Raw genomic sequence first — 22,627 nt, forward strand, 5'->3', positions numbered from 1 at the left:
TTACAGACATTATATTGAAATCAGTATCAGTTACAGACTTATGAAAATTCTTCTTCCATTACTCAGATTCACCACACTGGGGATGATGTGCTTTCATTATGACACAAATTAAAAGATGATTCAGTAATATGTTGGCATATCTTCAGTCATATTTATACTCAACAAGTTTCACCTGGCCTGCCACCTAAATCCTTCCATTTGCAGGTGGAGTAGGGAGCAAACAGAATTCTGATAACAGCTGTAGAAGATCTCTGCATTATAAAAGCCACTAAAAAGTTCGTAGTCCACCATCTATGAAAGTGTTTTCACCACCCTATAAAATTTTGCAAACACTGAAAAATAATTACACTGAATCAGTTATTTCATGTTTCTAGAGGCACCTGTCCTTTGTTGAATGCAGTGTTATTTAACTCACAATATAGCATTTGCAAAATAAATTGTGGAAACTGAAAAGTTTAGAAGGCACATTTAACTGAGAATATCAGCAGCTTTGGGAAGTTTCACATTTTTAAGCAGGGGTACCACTGTTGCTGGCCAGCCTTCCCCTTCTTCAGTGTGAAGACTCGTTTGTTGGAACTCTCCAACTACTCTAGCCTGCAGAAGCCTAGTTATCTGCACTGCAACCTACATCTATTTAAGCCTGCTTACTGTACTCATTCTTTGGTCCTTCTCTAAAAATTTTTACCCCAACACTTCCCTCCATTAGTAAACTGACAATTCCTTCATGCCTTAGGATGTGTCCTGTCAGTTGATCCTCAAGCTGACATAAATTTCTGTTTTAAGTCACAAAAGAATTGATTGTGAGTGGACATTGATTAAAATCAATGGGGAAAGTTGAACATTTGTGCCAGTCCAAGAGTTGAACCCAAGTCTCCTGCTTACTAGGCACAGATGCTCTTACCACTTAGTCATCTACATCTACATCCATACTCCTCAAGCCACCTGATGGTGTGTGGCGGAGGGTACCTTGAGTACCTCTATCGGTTCTCCCTTCTATTTCAGTCTCTTATTGTTCGTGGAAAGAAGAATTGTCGGTATGCCTCTGTGTGGGATCTAATCTCTCTGATTTTATCCTCATGGTCTCTTCGCGAGATATACATAGGAGGGAGCAATATATTGCTTGACTCCTCGGTGAAGGTATGTTCTCGAAACTTCAAAAAAGCCCGTACCGAGCTACTGAGTTTATCTATCATCTCCGTAATGTTTTCACGATTACTAAATGATCCTGTAACGAAGCACGCTGCTCTCCGTTGGATCTTCTCTATCTCTTCTATCAACCCTATCTGATACGGATCCCACACTGGCGAGCAGTGTGCGAACAAGTGTACTGTAACCAACTTCCTTTGTTTTCGGATTGCATTTCCTTAGAATTCTTCCAATGAATCTCAGTCTGGCATCTGCTTTACCGACGATCAACTTTATATGTTCATTCCATTTTAAATCACTCCTAATGCCTACTCCCAGGTAATTTATGGAATTAACTGCTTCCAGTTGCTGACCTGCTATATTGTAGCTAAATGATAAAAGATCTTTCTTTCTATGTATTCGCAGCACATTACACTTGTCTACATTGAGATTCAATTGCCATTCCCTACGCCATGCGTCAATTTGCTGCAGATCCTCCTACATTTCAGTACAATTTTCTATTGTTACAAACTTCTTGATATACCACAGCATCATCCACAAAAAGCCTCAGTGAACTTCCAATGTGATCCACAAGGTCATTTATGTATATTGTAAATAGCAACGGTCCTATGACACCCCTGCAGCACACCTGAAATCACTCTTACTTCTGAAGACTTCTCTCCATTGAGAATGACATGCTGCGTTCTGTTATCTAGGAACTCTTCAATCCAATCACACAATTGGTCTGATAGTCTATATGCTCTTACTTTGTTCATCAAACGACTGTGGGGAACTGTATCGAATGCCTTGCGGAAGTCAAGAAACACGGCATCTACCTGGGAACCCGTGTCTATGGCCCTCAGAGTCTCGTGGACGAATAGTGCGAGCTGGGTTTTACACGATCGTCTTTTTCGAAACCCATACTGATTCCTACAGAGTAGATTTCTAGTCTCCAGGAAAGTCACTATACTCTAACATAATACGTGTTCCAAAATTCTACAACTGATCGACTTTAGAGATATAGGTCTATCTGTTCGACATCCCTTCTTGAAAATGGGGATGACCTGTGCCCTTTTCCAATCCTTTGGAACGCTACGCTCTTCTAGAGACCTACAGTACACCGCTGCAAGAAGGGGCAAGTTCCTTCGCGTACTCTGTGTAAAATCGAACTGGACACATTGGTCATAGCAACTGCATGGACTACTGTAATATGCCTCCCATCACATCAAAATTCTTATAAAATTTCAGTTTTGCCCAGTTTCACTCAGTACCATCTCATTCATTAACTGTACCTACTCCCCCATCTCCACCATTCTTCTACAGTACTCATTTCGAAAGCTTCTATTCTCTTCCTCCACTGAAAATTATCCATCCATGTTTTACTTCCATAGAAGGTTATACATAGACAAATACCACTGGAAACGACTTCCTAGAACTTCAATTTCTATCAGATGTTATACTGATCTTTTTCAGAAATGCATTTTGTGCTATAACCAGTCTATATTTTATGCCCTCTACTTCAGCCATCATGCTGCCTAAATAGCAACACCCATCTGCTATTGTTAGTGTCATTTTACAAAATAATTCCTTCAGCATTGACCAATTTATTTCAACTACCTTCCATTACCTTTGTTTTACTTTTGTTCATGTTCATCTTAGAACCTTATTGCTCAAGTGTATGGGAGCCATACCAAACAGGACTAATGAGGGATATTGAATATATATAGAGAAAGGCGGCATGAATGGTCACAGGTTTGTTTAATCTGTGGTAAAGAGTTACAGAGATACTGAAGGAACTGAATTGAAGACTCTTGAAATTAGATGTAAACTATCCAGAGAAAGTCTGTTAATGGAGTTTCAAGAACTGGTTTTAAATGATGGTGCTAGGAATACACTACGATCACCTACGTATCACTCACATAGCGATCGTGAGGATAAAATTAGAATAATAACTGCATGCACACAAGCATTCAAACTATCATTCTTCCCTTGTTCCACACATCAATGGAGTTAAAAGAAATCCAAATACTGGTACAATGGGACATACTGCCTGACGTGCAGCTCATGGTAGTTTGCAGAGTATATATGAAGAAGTAGATAAAGTCTTTTGAAGATACTATCCAATCTGTTCAACTTGTCTTCAGTGTCCTTTGCTGTCTCTGACAGAAGTATAATGCCAAAATTCAATGTTTTTATTTCTTCTCCCTGAACTTTTATTTCCTCTCCAAATGTCTTCTTGGGTCTTTTACAGCCTGCACATGTGCACAGTGTACAGACTGAATAACTCTGGGACAGGCTACAACCCTGTTTCTCTTCTCAACCACCACTTCCCTTTCAAATCATTCAACCCTCCTAACCACTGTCTAGTTTCTGAGAAAGATTTAAAACTTTCGCTCCCTGAACTGAAGGGGTCAGCGGTCAAAAGTGCCAACCCCAAATTTAGCAAAGGTTAGTCTGATCACCTTATATGCTGTATATTCGAATGCACCACATGCCAGGAAAAAGTAATTCCATATGTACCAATATTGGTACCTATCAAGAACTCAAAATCCACTCTTCACTTGACTCCCTCGATTTGATCCCTGCTATCTTCAGAATGTCAAAGAATGTATTCGAAATAGCAATCGACAGTATTCAAAATTCTTTTATCCATTTAGGTAATAATATATCTTTACATGCTGCACAAGCTATTTCTGGTTTAGAATGTATTAAGTACACTTCACACAGGGAACCGTGGCTAGAGCTTTACCCTTTTAATCCTAAATTTTGCTGGATAGTCAACAGTCTTGGCATTAACACAGTGCTCTGCACATCGATCCTAACATGGATTTGGTAAAGTTGGTTTTTAATCTTCTGTTGTTGTTGTTGTTGTTGTTGCCTTCAGTAATGAGACTGGTTTGATGCAGCTCTCCATGCTACTCTATCCTGTGCAAGCTTCTTCATCTCCCAGTACCTACTGCAACCTACATCCTTCTGAATCTGCTTAGTGTATTCATCTCTTGGTCTCCCCCTATGATTTTTACCCTCCACGCTGCCCTCCAATACTAAATTGGTGATCCCTCAATGTCTCAGAACATGTCCTTCCAACTGATCCCTTCTTCTAGTCCAGTTGTGCCACTAGCTCTTCTTCTCCCCAATTCTATTCAATACCTCCTCATTAGTTATGTGATCTACCCATCTAATCTTCTAGTAAGATTGTTTTACTGTAATTCCTTGGTGCAAATAGTACGTGTCTTGCTATTTTATGACCCATTTTGTTATGTATTTCAGAATCTGGTCTGACGATCACTGTATAACAACGAAAATCAGCAATTCAGAATGAGATTTTCACTCTGCAGCATAGTGTGCGCTGATGTGAAACTTCCTGGCAGATTAAAACTGTGTGCTGGACCGAGACTCGAACTCGGGACCTTTGCCTTTTGTGGGCAAGTGCTCTACCAACTGAGCTACCCAAGCACCACTCACACCCCATCCTCACAGTTGGTAGAGCACTTGCCCGCAAAAGGCAAAGGTCCAGAGTTCGAGTCTCAGTCCGGCACACAGTTTTAATCTGCCAGGAAGTTTCAAAATCAGCAATTACTAGTAAAATAAATGTATTGTGTTTTGAACTGATACTGCACTTAATGTTAAATACATTCGATGTTCAAGTATTCTGCTAAAAATTCTTACTGCAAGTGATTCCCAGGAGTAGGACTGACTTTTTGAAGCTACTTTTACAGTGGGGTAGGTTAAAGGTCCCAGGTATCACATCCTGCAGCCATTCTTCCTGGTGGGCCATTATTTAGGAATAATCGACATAAAGCAATGTCAGAATTCCTTGTGGGTCACTCTTTCCAAGCATTAATCCAAACTTGCGGGGTCTGCTGCCCTTGTGGATCACTACAACTTTTAAAAATTGTGCTGAAATGGCAAAGCGTGCCATAGCATGGTGATTAAGTTAATGGGTTGGTATGCTAAAGGTTGTGGGTTTGAATCCTGTCTGGAGCAGTCCTATTTTATTTTAATTTTTCATCTTATCTGGAAAGACTGCGATCATTTTTATTCTACTAGTTGGCTTACATTATTTCTCATTTCTTATCATTTGCTTCATCATTTTAATCATTATATTAGTTGCTTTTGCTCTCTTCTTTACTTCCTTTTATTCACTTAACGGCCCCTTGATTTTTAATTATTGTTATGTATTTACATCAATTTATATTCTTTTTTGTCCTTTTAAATTTTTCATTTAAGTCTTCATCGGTGTTATTTTTCTATGGTGTGAAAAGAATTTATGTTTCAAATGTTTATATAACTACTACCATAAAAAATTGCCATTTTGCAGTGAAAAATTTTTGATACCACTACATGGCCAATACAAACAGATCCTTTTGTCTTATGTTGTTAATCAATAAACCAGTATTTTCAAATGTTTAAATATTATGATAATTAAAAAATATTTAAAATCATAAAAACAACCATTCCTAATGACAAAAGAATAAAGTGAAGTAAGAAATGTAAGGAAATAAAAAGCTGATAGGATTACTGAAATGATGCAGCAAAGGATAAGAATGAAGGGAATGATATTTAAATCAACTAACTGAATAGACATAGTCACTGCAGTTATTTTGATAAAGATGTAAATAAAAAAGCAGTCTCCACCCAACAGTATTTGAACCACAACCTTCAGAATACCAATCCAGTAACTTAACTGCTACACTACAGTGCCATTCTGTAATTCAGTACTATTTTAAAAATTGTAATGGATCAAAAGAAATTCTGAAAGTATTTTTTGATGACTACTCCCAAACAAGGGCCCTCCACGATGAATGGCTGCAGGGTGTGTTACCTGGAACAAACTTACTCCACTGTTCAAGTGGCTCCAGGAAGTCTATCCCATCCCTCAGGACCTCTCCTTAAACATTTATGTTGGCATTGGTCACTTGGGGGCAGGGGGGGGGGGGGGGGGCAAGCGCCACACAATATGTATTTTCACAGATGTTATCTTGCTGCAGGTGAAGGAGAGGAGGATTTGCTAGAGTCTGCCTTTCTCCAGCTTCTCTTTCCTGTCTTACACAATACTGTTTGAACAGCTCATTGAGTCATGCAAGTATTTTGATTTTCCAAGTGCTGACAGTTAGCCCAAATCCGTAAGACACGTTCGTGAAGCAGCTGACAGAGGCTTACTGTTCACTAAAAGTCAAGCATCAAAGCTGCACTTAATTCCCAAAATGCTGTTTGTAGATATTTCAGAGGCTGTCAAGCACAGGACAGAAAGCATTTGTGTATGACTGTGGCCCTGTTTCAGCCTAACCGTTATTGGAAATTCTTCAGAATACAGAAATGGACAACAGATACCCATTGTGTGCTTTCTAAGGAATTCAACTAAGTGTGCAGGCATACAAAGTGTTCTGGAACTACCCACATACCACCTTTAGGTACAGGGTCTAAGACTTATTCTATGCAACTGAACACTATGAATTAAAACTACTAAGGCACTGTTTGCACTTCTTTTGCAACTGTATGATGCAGATTCAAAGCTAGCTTTGGAGGAGGGAAATCAACAATTCAGGAAGATTTCCCCCCCAACAGATCCCAAAGCAAAATTTTAGCTAAGATTTTTCTTATGGGGTAAAGTGCAGAAACATCATGATGACAGCCACGTAGTACAATAAACTTTCATAAATGTAGTGATTGAATGGCAGTTTTCACTTCAGATAGTACTGCATATCAAAAACACAAAAGATTGTTCTCCTGGATAATTGTCCACAGAGAGAGAACTTACTGGGCCAGATATTTTACTTGGTTTCAAAGTTTTGAGACCTTTGCCAACTAGTTGGAGCTATTGCAGCTATCCATTGTTAAGGAAGTTACAGTACGTACTTCACTTGTAATGCAATTCTCGTTGAAGGAAAAATGGCTCCACAGATCCTCTCTTCCTCCTCCTCCATAAAATTCCAGATAATGCACTACTCTTTTGCCACCCATTGTTTCAAATTGCTCTTTTTGTCTGACAGTGTTACAGCTCTTTAAAATGTGTTCTTCACTCCAGAAGATGGATTCCGAGCAAAGCATACAAAGGCTTTCCTTTTGGCATTGAAGAGAATTAAAAGCACAACATTGTTTTCATCAAACCAGTCTTAAGTTTTCCTTTTGATTAAGCCATAGTCTTTTCTCCTGTTCTTCAACAATATTTAGAGAGTAGCCCATTCCAGCTTAACCTCCTTTGTGCAGTAATAGAGGTGCAAGTCAGTAACTCTATTTGAGAGTCTTTGTATTCAGTCGCAACCTACAATCCAATTTATGAGGTATAAAATTCCCTCATAGAGCAATTTGTGAAGCTCATGATTTACAGATAATCTATGATTACTTACAAGGAGTTTGCAGTCTCTTCATTGCCAATGTTCCTTGCAGTTTTTGTGAGGAGGAAGATGGACAGACATCATGTGATGACAATTTGTAAGGTACCAGTGTACTCTGGTTACTGTACCAGACGTTAGTGACAAAGGAGCTCATACTCAGCACAAAATCCCATATGTAGTAGTCCATTACAATTGCAATTTCACTTCTTTGGCAATGACACTACCCCATTTATGATTACCACTGTAGTACTAATATTGCAAAGTAATAAGATTTTTTCTCCATAGGAGAGCTTAGATAGAATGTTTAGTTGGGTGCTGAAATGATCCTTATAACTGTTATGTTGTTGGCATGATTTTAAGACGTATCTCAGCCTGCCAAAAACAGATATACATTCTGATGATGCAGCCATTAAGAACCAAAGCAAAGTTACCACCAGCTGATCTGCAGATGGTTATTTGACTAAGCCTTATTTGCACTTGTACTTTATGTTTAGAGGACAGTCTGTTAGCTATTGGAATGTGCGTCATGTCGGGATTAATAAAATCAACCAAGTGTTTCTGGCAGAGTTACATCCGGCACAATCATTACAGAGCTACTTTACATAACACGTCATTAATTTGCAAATTAAGTTAATAAGCTTGGCAGTTGTTTTTTTATGAGAGTACTTCATCTTCCAAAAAAGACACCTGGCTTTTTCTATGCAATTTAAATTCTTATTATCTCCTTTGATGTGGCTTTTACTTCATCCTTCTCCTGTTGAGGAAAATGGAATAACTAATTCCAATTTTTCAGCTTTGCCTTGTATACTTCATACTTCCATAGACAGCAAATAGAAAACATATATGAAAAGCACATGCTCTACACATTTACATTGTTTAGCAGTCCCTAAACAACAATTCTTACAATCATCACACTGAATGAGATACTGAGGTTACTCATTAAAGAATACTTTTATATAATCACAGTCTGGTGTTAAAGCCATATTCTCTCTCAAACAATATGCTACTATAAGTCTTATGTGCAGAATGAAAAACTTCATAATTTTCACAAAAAATTGTGCCATACAACCTATTTTCAGAATCAATAATCGAAGTCTTATTACAAATAGAATCTGACTATACAACAGATTATTTATCATCCTTTAGGTAATTACTATGCTTTTTGCCATTAACTGTTAAGGTTTATTTAATGAACTACCCTTTAATCCTGCGTTTCTGTAGGTGTACATTCATTCACTCTGTAGCAATTTAGTTGCTCACAGAACAGCCAGATACATAGCTCATTAGCACATCAGCATCCATTGGTAACACACCAGGATAATAGCAAGTTGCCTATCTAGGATTCTGTCTGCTTTTATAGTTTACTTCTTCAGCTAGTCTTCCTAAGATGGTTAGAATGTGTGCAGGCTGTGTGTGATGCAGGAGGAGCTGGCTGCAATTCACAAACAGAAGAATGCGTTTTTCACTATGGTCACCTACATTTTGGCTGCTGCCTCAGAGTGTAGCGGTGGCGGAGAATCTTGAGCGTTGCATGGGACATCTCGGGTGTCACTTGTTTTGTGCACAGGCTCTGTTTCCGAGACAACCTAGTGCACCCGATGCACTGGATCCGACCTCACAGCAGGGTGCGGGGCTGTGGCAGGTGATAATGTGTTCGCTTCGTTAGAGGCTGAGGGTCAGTGAGGGGACTGGCTGCCTGGTGGTGGTGGTGATGGTGGGGGGGGGTTTACTAGTTATCTGGAGCTCCAATGTTAGGCAAGTCATGAAGCCCTTTAGGCAGATAGTGTTCAGAGCTAGAAAGAAAGCCAATGTGCACTCGGTATGTATGCTGGGGGGCCTCATCCAAAGTGTGGTGGCGGCCTTGCCAGTGGCTTTCGAGTGTGCAGGGTGGAGTCATCTGCAAGTTGTGGCTCATGTCAGCACCAACGATGCCTCTTGCTTGGATTCGAGGCCATCCTCAGTTCATACAGGTGGCTGGCGGAGATGGTTAAGACTGCAGCAAGCCTCACACGTTGGGTGCAAGCCGAGCTGGCAGTTTGCAGGATTGTTCCCAGTGTTGATCACAGTTCTTTGGTTTGCAGGGCCTCAGACAAAGGCTTGTTCAACTCTGACTGTCTTGGCTGCAGATTTCTAGACCCACATTATCGTGTGGGGATTTGTAGAACTTCCCTTGATAGGTCAGTGTGCACCACACAAAAGAAGCAGCTACTTGGGTAGCAGAGTATTTATGAAATGCACATGAGGGGTTTTTAGGGTAGACTGTAGTGTGAGGTGCTCTGATGAACACTTGAAAGTTGATATGCATCAAGGAAAGTCAGACCACAATCAGAGTACATGCAGAATGAAATTTTCTCTCTACTGTGGAGTGTGCGCTGATATGAAACTTCCTGGCAGATTAAAACTGTGTGCCGGACTGAGACTAACTGGGGACCTTTGCCTTTCACGGGCAAGTGCTCTACCGACTGAGCTACCCAAGTGCAACTCATGCCCCATCCTCACAGCTTTAATTCCACCAGTACCTCATCTCCTACCTTCCAAACTTAACAAAAGCTCTCCTGCGAACCTTGCAGAACTTGCACTCCTGGAAGAAAGGATATTGCGGAGACATGGCTTAGCCACAGCCTGGGGGATGTTTCTAGAATGAAATTTAATTCTAGAAACATCCCCCAGGCTGTGGCTAAGCCATGTCTCCGAAATCATCCACAACAGACTTGGGTTTCATAAAGTTTGTGCAAGATGGGTCCCAAGACAACTCACACAGTTGCATAAACAAACATGCTTGAACATCTGCAAAAAACATTTGGATCACTATGTTAATGAAGGGGCCAACTTCTTAAGACAGGATGATTACTGGTGATGAAACATTGATCCATCATTATGAGGTGGAGAGTAAGTGGCATAGTATGGAATGGAAACATCCCACACTGCTGAAACACTCCAGAAACTAAAATTTGAAGTACTGGATCATCCTCCATATAGTCCTGATCTTGCCCGTTCTGATTATCACTTGTTTGGTCCACTCAAACAGGCATTAAGGGGCCGTCAATCTGCCTCAGATGAAGCGGCGAAAGAAGCAGTGCATTCGTAGCTTGCAGCTCAACCGAGTATCTTATTTTGGGAGGGCATCAAGAAGCTTGTACAACAATGGACTGAGTGCGTTGAAACGCAAGGAGACTATGTCAAAAAATGATGCTCTTGTAAGTTTCCTATTTGATTACAATAAATCTGTATAACTACTCTGTGGATAATAATTGACTAACCCTCGTAGATTTGGTCTTCGAAAGTAAAATTAAGTGTGGATCAGGATGTAGTTGGGTGGGAGGATTATGAAAGAGGTGGGGATTTGGTAGGAGGAGGAGGAGGACACTGTGAAAGGTAATGTTCCATGGCTGCAAGGCCATGGGCATGAGTAATGTTTGTGTATAATGACGTGGCATCCACAGTGATCAACAAGGAGTCTGGTGGTAATGGGACAGGAACTGTGGAAAGGTGGTGTACAATGTGAACAGGATCTTTAATGTAGGACTAGAGGTTACAGACACTGGTTTGGAGGTGTTGGTTACACAAAGGCAGAGGGTCATTCAATGTTAGCATTGTGCCCAGCCACAATCAGGTGACCCATGGGGAGACCTGAGGGGCTGGGTCTGGGTTTGTGGAGCAGGTGAAAGGTAGGAGTGTGGGGTGCAGTGGGGTCGAGGGTTCTGATGTGATGATGGAGATGGGTTAAGGTGTCAGGTTTTGGGATGGACCTAAGGCCTTAAGGAGCTACTGGAGGCCTTGTTGGACTTCTGGGATGGGATCATAAATGTATTAGAACATTACTTCTTTTTTTGCCCTCCATTTATTTGAATAAAACAGGCTATTAATGACATGTTGTTTAATGCTCTGACAGTAAATGTTGCTGAGGGTATGGGCAATTGCACCGAATGAAGGGACTCGTTCGATTCCATCTATTCGCTTTGACCTGTAACGTAAGTGGGCTGGGTTGAGTGAAGTCAAGGTGGTGCAATGTTGTTGGGTTGTGTTTGTAGGTGGCATGTTGTTTTATCTGGTGGCATGATAATGTTAGATGGTCATGTTTGAAGTTGATTGTGTTGTGTGGTATTGAGTCAGTGACTGTGCAATCATTCTGTTAATTTGTGTTACTTTGATTTCTTGTATTGTTGGTTAAGTGTTCATCTTTGTGTTAGGTATTATTAGTGCCATGTGTTTTTCATGGTCAAAAATGTAGCAGTGTTTTCCTATGTTAGCAATAGGTAAGGCAAAAATTTAACAGGGGTGGAAGACATGACTGCCATAAAGTTTTTGCAGGGTTTCAGAGTGGTTGCCGAGTATATGCGATGTCATGAACACATGAGGTTGATTAGAGTCCCGCCTGTATATGTGCCATTGTCGCTGTCACAACGTTTGGCAATCTGTATAGAGACCTGGTTCAAGAAGTTGAGGCTGGGCATCATAGATATTGTTTTAGTGACCTACCATACATCTATTCTTTTTTGTGAGTGTGCGAAGTGTTTGGGATTGATTGCCATTTTTTCAAGGAAGTTTGCAAGGAGCTTTGTGAAGTATAGGAGGAAGTTGGGGAGGGGGGAGGGGTGGTGTGGTGCTGAAGACTGACGAGTCAGATTGGGAAGAGGAAATATGAGAAGGGTGGTTCTAGTGTTCATTTAGGGGTATGAGGGCTGTTATTTTGGATAGAGCGGCCTTTCTGATGATGTTTTCTGGGTGCTTTAAAATTGATAAATGGAATATATTGAGGAGGGGATTACTGTAGGGCCGATTCTTTTTCTGCTACACGAGTTTAGGGAAAAGGGGTTATGATCATTTGGTTGTTAACTAAGAATGGAGCTTAAATATTATTCCCCTAGGACACGTCGAATACAAAATAGTTGTGTTTTTTTTTGGGGGGGGGGGAGTACGAAATATGTTTAGGGAGGGGGAAGAGGTGCTCATCCAATTTGAAGTCATACTTAGATTGGGAATGGTGGGCAGAAGACCGCCCCTGACAATTATTGTGGTTTTTTTTTTAACGGCAGTGGGGTGAATGTATAGGCCAAGGGATGTAAGCTGAGTGGGTTGGAAACAACAGGGGGGGAAGGGGGGGGGGATTGGTTGTGTGGTTTATGGGGTGATGGGGCAGGTTTTGGAGTTGGGCTGAGGAGTGATTTACTTTTGTTTCCTGGGGACTGGTTTTGTGCCAATGTTGGTAATGCACAATCAGTCTGCACGAACACACTAAGTGGATGAATGTTTTTCAATTAAATCATGGGAGGAAGTACATGGATCAATGTTTGTGAATATATCAAACATGTGACTTATGAATAAACATTAATCCACCCACATTCTCCCATGATTTAATTTACAAAAAGTTGATCCACTTACTTATTGTGCTCACACAAATCGATTGCGTGTTGCCAATATTAGCAAACTACATTGCCACTGCCATAAGTAAAATTTAACCAAAGCATTTAATAGGACACCGTATTCACACTAGCTTTAAAGCTCTTGCTCTTTTTCTACAACCACATAGGCAACCAGATGCACACTCTCCTAGTCCATCTCCCCATGGGAATGGGAGAATGCATTTCGGCAAGTGTGTGTACTGTTACAAAAAAAAAAAAAAAAAGAAGAAGAAGAAGAAGCAAGAACTTGAAATCTACTTTAAATACTGTGTTTCTATGTTTCACTTTTCAATCCATTAAAGGTGAGTGGTTGCCTTTTCCTTGTATTATACATTGCTCCATCCAGAATTTTCAGTATTGTTATAATATATATTCATCTGCACGTGTAATTACAAATTCTATTAAATCAGTTACAAAGTGAAATCATCTCATTAAAATTTAGAGGAATATGCTTACCATCTCCCAATCAATTTCAGGTACATTTAAATTTCAATCATGGGTATACAAAGGGTACCAGGAAAGTTTTGCAATATGGAACAACAATAAGTCCCAGGTGGCTGATTGTTGCTGTGTTCTGAGAATGTTCCATACTTGCATTGTAGCAGCTGTGGCAAGTATGTGGGCACAGTCATTCACTAGCAGGGTTAGTCGGAAGTGCTTCCTATGGCATCGTGGTCACGAAATGAGATTTGGGCAGTATTGTGGTACAACTTTGCACTTTTTTTAAACACAGACCAGTGCTTTGAAGAAATGACTCTTGTACTCAGTGATGTGCCCACATCGTACAACTATACTCACGCACAGAGAATTCCAAACAATAAATTTCACTCTGGAGGACACAGAGGCCACGATAATCAGGTATGGAGGAAAACATTGATGCTGTGAGGAAAATGCTAGACCAGGACAGGTAAGTGACCTATAAGGAGATAGAGTGTACCTTAGGACTAAATGCAACAGCAATTCGTTTGATTCTACATAACCATTTGCAAAGTAAAGAAATTTTGCTGTCTCTGAGTGCCACAGACTGATTGAAGAGCAGGTAACATGACTTCTGACTTGGTGCTGGAAGATGTTAAAGAAGTTTTCTACGGGAAAATCTCAGTATGGAATAACACCATGACAGGTGACAAGACTCGGATGTACTATTATGACATACAAACTAAGACCCAAAAAGAAATTTGGGTCTCCGATGACGATGATGTACCTGTAACTCTCAGAAAATTCCAATCAGTAAAGAAGAAAACAATAGTTGTTTTTTTTTTTTTTTTTTTTTAAATCGAGTGGAATCGTGGAGCGTGTTGTTTTGGACACACAGAAGACGGTCACAGCTAAATGGTACAATGAACAGTGCCTGCTCAAAGTCAACCAGTCTCTGAAGAACCTGCAACAGAAGTCAAGAATGGACACTTGGTTCTTCCATCATGACAACACTCCAGCTCACCACACCAAAGCATGTGCCGAATATTTGCAGAAAACAGGACTGAAACTTCTTGAGCACCCTCCTTACAGCCCACACCTCGCTCCTTGTGACTTTACACTATTCCTGCATTTGAAAATGAAGCTGAAAGAAGTGCAGTTTTCAAGTGACGAGGGCCTCCTGAGGGCTTGGGACAACGAGTGTGCCTTAAACCCTACAAAATTTGGGAGAAGTGGTTTAGGAATTGGTTTCAGAGGACAGAAAGATGAATTCAATGTGGCAGAAATTACTTCAAAGAAAATTAAATAAAGCTGTACTGCAAAACTTTCACAGTACCCTTTGTAGCAAATCTGACAATATAGAAGTACTTGTCGAAAATAAATATAATATGCTTCAATATGGTAAGAGAATGCCAGAGAGGATGAATCATATGTCCAATAAATACAGGGGCACAGCTTTAGGTGTTGTTGTTGTTGTTGTTGTCTTCAGTCCTGAGACTGGTTTGATGCAGCTCTCCATGCTACTCTATCCTCTGCAAGCTTCTTCATCTCCTAGTACCTACTGCAACCTACATACTTCTGAATCTGCTTAGTGTATTCATCTCTTGGTCTCCCTCTACGATTTTTACCCTCCACGCTGCCCTCCAATGCTAAATTTGTGATCCCTTGATGCCTCAAAACATGTCCTACCAACCGATCCCTTCTTCTAGTCAAGTTGTGCCACAAACTTCTCTTCTCCCCAATCCTATTCAGTACCTCCTCATTAGTTACGTTATCTACCCAGCTTATCTTCAGCATTCTTCGGTAGCACCACATTTCGAAAGCTTCTATTCTCTTCTTGTCCAAACTGGTTATCGTCCATGTTTCACTTCCATACATGGCTACACCCCATACAAATACTTTCAGAAACGACTTCCTGACACTTAAATCTATACTCGATGTTAACAAATTTCTCTTCTTCAGAAACGATTTCCTTGCCATTGCCAGTCTACATTTTATATCCTCTCTACTTCGACCATCATCAGTTATTTTGCTCCCCAAACAGCAAAACTCATTTACTACTTTAAGTGTCTCATTTCCTAATCTAATCCCCTCAGCATCACCCGATTTAATTTGACTACATTCCATTATCCTCGTTTTGCTTTTGTTGATGTTCATCTTATATCCTCCTTTCAAGACACTGTCCATTCCCTTCAACTGCTCTTCCAAGTCCTTTGCTGTCTCTGACAGAATTACAATGTCATCGGCGAACCTCAAAGTTTTTACTTCTTCTCCATGAATTTTAATACCTACTCCGAATTTTTCTTTTGTTTCCTTTACTGCTTGCTCAATATTCAGATTGAATAACATCGGGGAGAGGCTACATCCCTGTCTCACTCCTTTCCCAACCACTGCTTCCCTTTCATGCCCCTTGACTCTTATAACTGCCATCTGCTTTCTGTACAAATTGTAAATAGCCTTTCGCTCCCTGTATTTTACCCCTGCCACCTTCAGAATTTGAAAGAGAGTATTCCAGTTAACGTTGTCAAAAGCTTTCTCTAAGTCTACAAATGCTAGAAACGTACGTTTGCCTTTTCTTAATCTTTCTTCTAAGATAAGTCATAAGGTTAGTATTGCCTCACGTGTTCCAACATTTCTACGGAATCCAAACTGATCTTCCCTGAGGTCCGCTTCTACCAGTTTTTCCATTCGTCTGTAAAGAATTCGTGTTAGTATTTTGCAGCTGTGACTTATTAAACTGATAGTTCGGTAATTTTCACATCTGTCAACACCTGCTTTCTTTGGGATTGGAATTATTATATTCTTCTTGAAGTCTGAGGGAATTTCACCTGTCTCATATATCTTGCTCACCAGATGGTAGAGTTTTGTCAGGACTGGCTCTCCCAAGGCCGTCAGTAGTTCCAATGGAATGTTGTCTACTCCCGGGGCCTTGTTTCGACTCAGGTCTTTCAGTGCTCTTTCAAACTCTTCACGCAGTATCTTATCTCCCATTTCATCTTCATCTACATCCTCTTCCATTTCCATAATATTGTCCTCAAGTATATCGCCCTTGTATAGACCCTCTATATACTCCTTCCACCTTTCTGCCTTCCCTTCTTTGCTTAGAACTGGGTTTCCATCTGAGCTCTTGATATTCATACAAGTGGTTCTCCTTTCTCCAAAGGTCTCTTTAATTTTCCTGTAGGCAGTATCTATCTTACCCCTAGTGAGACAAGCCTCTACATCCTTACATATGTCGTCTAGCCATCCCTGCTTAGCCATTTTGCACTTCCTGTCGATCTCATTTTTGAGACGTTTGTAATCCTTTTTGCCTGCTTCATTTACTGCATTTTTATATTTTCTCCTTTCATCAATTAAATTCAATATTTCTTCTGTTACCCAAGGATTTCTATTAGCCCTCGTCTCTTTACCTACTTGATCCTCTGCTGCCTTCACTACTTCATCCCTCAGAGCTACCCATTCTTCTTCTACTGTATTTCTTTCCCCCATTCCTGTCAATTGTTCCCTTATGCTCTCCCTGAAACTCTCTACAACCTCTGGTTCTTTCAGTTTATCCAGGTCCCATCTCCTTAATTTCCCACCTTTTTGCAGTTTCTTCAGTTTCAATCTGCAGTTCATAACCAATAGATTGTGGTCAGAATCCACATCTGCCCCTGGAAATGTCTTACAATTTAAAACCTGGTTCCTAAATCTCTGTCTTACCATTATATAATCTATCTGATACCTTTTAGTATCTCCAGGATTCTTCCAGGTATACAACCTTCTTTTATGATTCTTGAACCAAGTGTTAGCTATGATTAAGTTATGCTCTGTGCAAAATTCTACAAGGCGGCTTCCTCTTTCATTTCTTCCCCCCAATCCACATTCACCTACTATGTTTCCTTCTCTCCCTTTTCCTACTGACGAATTCCAGTCACCCATGACTATTAAATTTTCGTCTCCCTTCACTACCTGAATAATTTCTTTTATCTCGTCATACATTTCATCTATTTCTTCATCATCTGCAGAGCTAGTTGGCATATAAACTTGTACTAATGTAGTAGGCATGGGCTTCGTGTCTATCTTGGCCACAATAATGCGTTCACTATGCTGTTTGTAGTAGCTAACCCGCACTCCTATTTTTTTATTCATTATTAAACCTACTCCTGCATTACCCCTATTTGATTTTGTATTTATAACCCTGTAATCACCTGACCAAAAGTCTTGTTCCTCCTGCCACCGAACTTCACTAATTCCCACTATATCTAACTTTAACCTATCCATTTCCCTTTTTAAATTTTCTAACCTACCTGCCCGATTAAGGGATCTGACATTCCACGCTCCGATCCATAGAATGCCAGTTTTCTTTCTCCTGATAACGACGTCCTCTTGAGTAGTCCCCGCCCGGAGATCCGAATGGGGGACTATTTTACCTCCGGAATATTTTAACCAAGAGGACGCCATCATCATTTAATCATACAGTAAAGCTGCATGTCCTCGGGAAATACACGGCTGTGGTTTCCCCTTGCTTTCAGCCGTTCACAGTACCAGCACAGCAAGGCAAGGCAAGCTTTAGGTGAGCGTCACAGAAATGTTAAACCTGAATTGGCTGATGCTTCACGACAGAAGCCAATAATCCTACAAAATGAACCATTTTTAAAGGAGGAATCTAGAGAATCTTCTTCATCCTACAATTACATAATGTAGGGACCATTAAGACAAGATTAGCCTAATTATAGTATGTGCAAAAGGATTTAAGCCATCATCCTTCCCACACACTATGTGCAATTGGAACACCAAGAAACCCAAACTTAGTAATCATGCTAAGTACCTTCTGCAACACCCTTTATGGTGTGTTTGCAGAGTACTGTCTGTATGTAAGTGAAACAAAGGAGAGAACTCATTATTGATCTTACCTTTTTCTGGTTGCTCAGATAGAAACGAAATTTCCAAACAAGATCTTGCTCTTCAGTTGTTAACTGTTTAGTAGGAGGATAACCAACTATTGTGTGTAGAAGGTCACGTACACTTGCATTTGGCTTGGCATCTTTATCTGAAATGCCACTTCGAACACTGCGAGCTAGTTTGTGATGTTTACTTTCAACCAGATTTTCCTGAAAAAATATTTCTTTCCTTGTGAGATACTTTTTTCACTAATCACTTATTTTTTAAAAGTTCTCTCTTCCTAACTTACATTATGCTAAAAATATACATACAACTGCAACCATTTTAATGATACTACATGTATCTTAAATCCTGTACAGACAGCATGAACAAGCCACACACAGATAATTTAATGTAACAGTAATAGCAGCATCATATACACCAGTTATGACACTTAGACAAGTCTAAGATAGCATGATACATCATGAGGACTATGTTATGCCTTTAGTGGCTTAGAGAACCACCATTTTGTATTACCAGTGGAGAATTAAAGAGACTTTCCCTTTCACACTTCACACAGCCATAGTGTGGCAAATGAAGCATCGCAGAAGGATCTGAAATGTTGGGCTATGCTCAGTGAGTATTGCTAGTTTTAATATTTATGCAAATAAATTGGCTCATTGTCTCAGCAACGTGAGTGGTTAAAACACAGCATGATTAGTCACTAGTGCTTTAGAAACTGGTCAGTCACAGCAACTTCAAACACTGGAACATATTCAGAGTGACCATCACAAGTTTGGCCAAATTGTGACCTGTAAAACAGCCATCAGAATGCAATGCAAAAGAATTGCACTCAGGAACAGAACAAATCATCAGGGCAAATTGCCTGTAGTCATTCTCAAGAAGGTTGTTTTCACTTGTTGAATCACTGTCTGCAGCTTGAGAACACAATAGTGACCTAATACATTGGGCTGATTAACATAATGCACACCTGAGACGAACAAATGAACTAAGGCTCACTGTTGAGCCTGGTATTTGGAAAAAAAATTTGAACATAAAGTAACTTTAAACTGGTGCCCATTACTTTCCTATCTACTGGTTTTGGAATGATTAGACACAATTCTGTTATTATCTGAAGATAAAAGGAAGGACTTTTCAAGCCTGTTAGTGATACTTTGTCAGTGGTCATACTTTACTATTACATGTCATTTTATTACGTGCAAGACAATTTTCTCCTGTACAGAATAGAAGGCCTTTGATTGTCTTGCTGTGTGTGCATTTTTCGGATCTGAGAGTTGATGGAGCCTTCTGACAGTTAGGGATTTTTACTGCTAAGCCACTACATTTCCACCCACAAACACACTACTGCAGAAAAAGGGGAGTTGATCATACAATATAATTTGTAGGGTGGTGCAAAAACTGATGCGAAGAGAGGCTAAGCAAGGAGAATGCACATTCAAGCAGTGGGAGCTTTTTAGCCAGTATGGAAACTGAGAAAGTGCTGATTTGGTATGGCCATCTTGTCACATCCCCATATTTTTTTTTTTTTTTCAAAATAAATGTTAGATGTGGAATATAGTAGATCAAGATTAAAATACAACAGAACCAATGGAGGTTTGAATTCATAAAGCTCGCTGGATTACAAGATTTTTTCTGAGAGAAATGATGGATGCAAGATTAAATACATAACCATACCTGCAATATTTCATTATCGGGCACTGTCACAATGTCAGCCTGGGCCCGAAACTGATAAACTTCATCTCCATCTTGTTCATAATAGACAACAGAATGCTGAAACATATTTTATTTGTCATAACAATATAACAAGATAAAAAAATTATCAATGTTTGTAATTTGTTTTCTGTGAATCAATACTAACTGCAACTCCATCCAATTCAACCACTGGAAATTCAATCATAAGGTACATGTAATCAGAGTTTCGCTTTTCTTTTTCATTGATCATTTCTATTTCACGGAAAGTGAGACGGTCCAGCCAGTCTACTTTTGGGATATAACCATTCCTATGCTTCTTTGCAAGCTGCAACACAGAAAATATTTATGAGAGATTAAACAAATATAGCACAATATTTCATATGATGTTAAAAAAAAGAAAAAGAATTTTGACTGATTTAAGAACTGTCAGCAACATTGAACTAAAACAGTATGTTAAAACCTTAAAATTCCTATGTTCATGGAAGAAAAGAAAGCTAGATGAACAAACTACCAGTTAGCATGCTACATATTTGTACCCAACATTGGTTCCTCAACAGTAACTGACAGATTACAAATTCAATGGATCATCATCTGTTAATTAAGTTTTGGCCTATATTTTCTCAAACAGAGAACTTTTTTACTAATACATAGAAGGATTCATACCTTTGCAAGTCTCTGCATCTTTTCTTTCCCATGATCTCTTGCCTTTCCTGGAGTACTGCTTGGAGATCTACCATCAGCTTCTTGGTTGGGCCATACTCTCAAGTCTATCATACCCTTGACCACGAACATGAATTGAAATGAAAGTAGGTAATTGCTAATTACAAATGTGAAACTAATCTGTGAAAGCATGTGACATTACAACACAACTGTTACCTTTGAGGATTGGGTTGCATATTTTAAATGACTTAAATGCAACAGCTGACAAAAGATAATATGTAGCTGCCTCAATATTAAATGTGTTTCATACCTGCCTAAATACACCATGTTTCCCAAACAGTGATATGGTTGTCCCTCCCACAGGCTGCATTTTGCCAGGTCCTACACAATCATAGATGGTCAGTGCTAAAAGGGCATTCCTGGGTAGGTCACTGAACATCACAGGAAGAGTCAGCCATTCATTCCAGCTGCAAAGCAGATGTTTAAATTAGTTAAAAACCAAAATCCTCATCCTGAAAAACTTTACTGAATTCCCCACTATCCAGATGAAATTAATCAAGTTCTAGTATTACATTAAAAATAATTACTGTTTTCGCTGAATGTGTAAAACCATAATTGGAGAAAATAAAATCCTGTTTTTAGACTCATTCCATAAATCTCAAACTGAAGCTAAGAGCTTATCATTCGTCCAATGGACTAGTTGTTTTGCTTCGTTACAGGCAGGCATTTAATCAAGGCCAAACATTCAATGGATTTTCTTTGAAGTACATACACATTCAAAGTATCAATAAACAAACAATACCAAAGCCCCTAAAACTGCAGTGATCATTCATTACTCTTACAACAGAATTACCATACGTCTACATCACTATCTTCGAAGCATCAGAAGTAACTTCTTAGTCTGAAGACAAACTTTTACACGTAAAATGTTACTTACTTCCATCTCGTAGAAAAAGATTTATAAGAAGTTGAAACAGGTAAGGCAATAGGCCGTCCATCAGCAAAAACTTGACAGACCACCATAACATCAGCACAGCCGTCTTGATACAGCCCCGAATACTTCAACATTGGGTCAGTCAATAGCTTTTGATAATCTGGTTTCTGACGCTTTCCTTCTAGTGTACCTCTGTACAAAAATAAAAGTAGCAACAACAAAGAATGAAGGTTGTCTGTTCCAGAGACACACGGCACCGAAAATATTTATGATTATTAAATACGACATTTAAATGAGTTCACTTGTATTATTATTAGTGACAACACAAGACAATTGGAATTTGAAGAACTCAGTGGCAAAATAAAAACGGTCGATAGTTTAAAATAGTATTTAGATCAAGAGAAATTAACATATATATCATGCATCAACTCACATTTTCACCTGAATTTTTGTTTCTAGTGATGAACTGTACACGTAATTAAATTCGGAGTTTAAGTCTTCCATCATCTTATTTCGAAATAAAACTGTATGACTGATAAACTTAATGTTACATGCAGAATACTGTCAGCTGTTGTCATACGAAACGAAATGCATGTATATTTCTATCAGAAGCACTCTACAATGTTGAAACAGGAAGAAGTCCGGAGGAAACTACTATCTTCTCTCATGCTTATTCTCAAACCACCCATCCGACCCATGTGTCTGACCCCAAACAAGTATTTACAAATCTTGACAACTCCTCCACAACATACACTGTTACATCGCTGCATCGCTCTCAGATATGCATGTATGTACACATGGCTACCAACGGCAACCGGACGTATTTCCTTGTATTTTACTGAAGTACGAATAAATGCAACAAGAGTTTGTTGCTTTATTTGTGAAGCTTTTTTTATTGGTACCAACTCACTGTACACTTGCGATATTTTGCTGATGCTTATGACTGGAATAAAAAATAAATGTAAATAAATTATACACAACTGCAACCAGTCACTTTTTTCATTAATAACTAATATGGTTCGTGTGAAAGTGTTCTGGACTTCAAAATGGATGCAGACAGATACGAAAAAAGCCGCCTATACTGTCGCAAACCAGCACCCAGCATTATGCTACTACCAGTAATGATGTAACTTCCCGGATTCTCCCGAAATCATCTGAAGATGAACCTGAAAGGG

At 39.5% G+C, this 22,627-nt stretch overlaps 1 protein-coding gene and 1 non-coding gene across 3 annotated transcripts in view; both read right to left on the reverse strand.

The window, feature by feature from the left end:
• Window positions 1-22,230, reverse strand: part of LOC126199333 (phosphatidylinositol 3-kinase catalytic subunit type 3) — a 102,510-nt gene extending 80,280 nt beyond the window's left edge. For both annotated transcript variants that reach the window (XM_049936184.1, XM_049936183.1), the window contains exons 1-7: window positions 21,886-22,230; window positions 21,456-21,644; window positions 20,829-20,985; window positions 20,522-20,635; window positions 20,025-20,183; window positions 19,841-19,936; window positions 18,178-18,375 (exon numbers count right to left, since the gene is read on the reverse strand). In XM_049936184.1, the coding sequence (XP_049792141.1) occupies window positions 18,178-18,375; window positions 19,841-19,936; window positions 20,025-20,183; window positions 20,522-20,635; window positions 20,829-20,985; window positions 21,456-21,644; window positions 21,886-21,959 (987 nt within the window). In that variant the 5' untranslated portion in view covers window positions 21,960-22,230. The remainder of the gene's footprint in view (window positions 1-18,177; window positions 18,376-19,840; window positions 19,937-20,024; window positions 20,184-20,521; window positions 20,636-20,828; window positions 20,986-21,455; window positions 21,645-21,885) is intronic.
• On the reverse strand, window positions 4,508-4,582 carry Trnal-caa (transfer RNA leucine (anticodon CAA)). The gene has a single exon. It is a non-coding gene; the product is annotated as a tRNA-Leu (tRNA).
• Window positions 22,231-22,627: the final 397 nt, after the last annotated feature.

Source organism: Schistocerca nitens, chromosome 8 (genome assembly GCF_023898315.1).
Source record: "Schistocerca nitens isolate TAMUIC-IGC-003100 chromosome 8, iqSchNite1.1, whole genome shotgun sequence".
NCBI lineage: Eukaryota > Metazoa > Arthropoda > Insecta > Orthoptera > Acrididae > Schistocerca > Schistocerca nitens.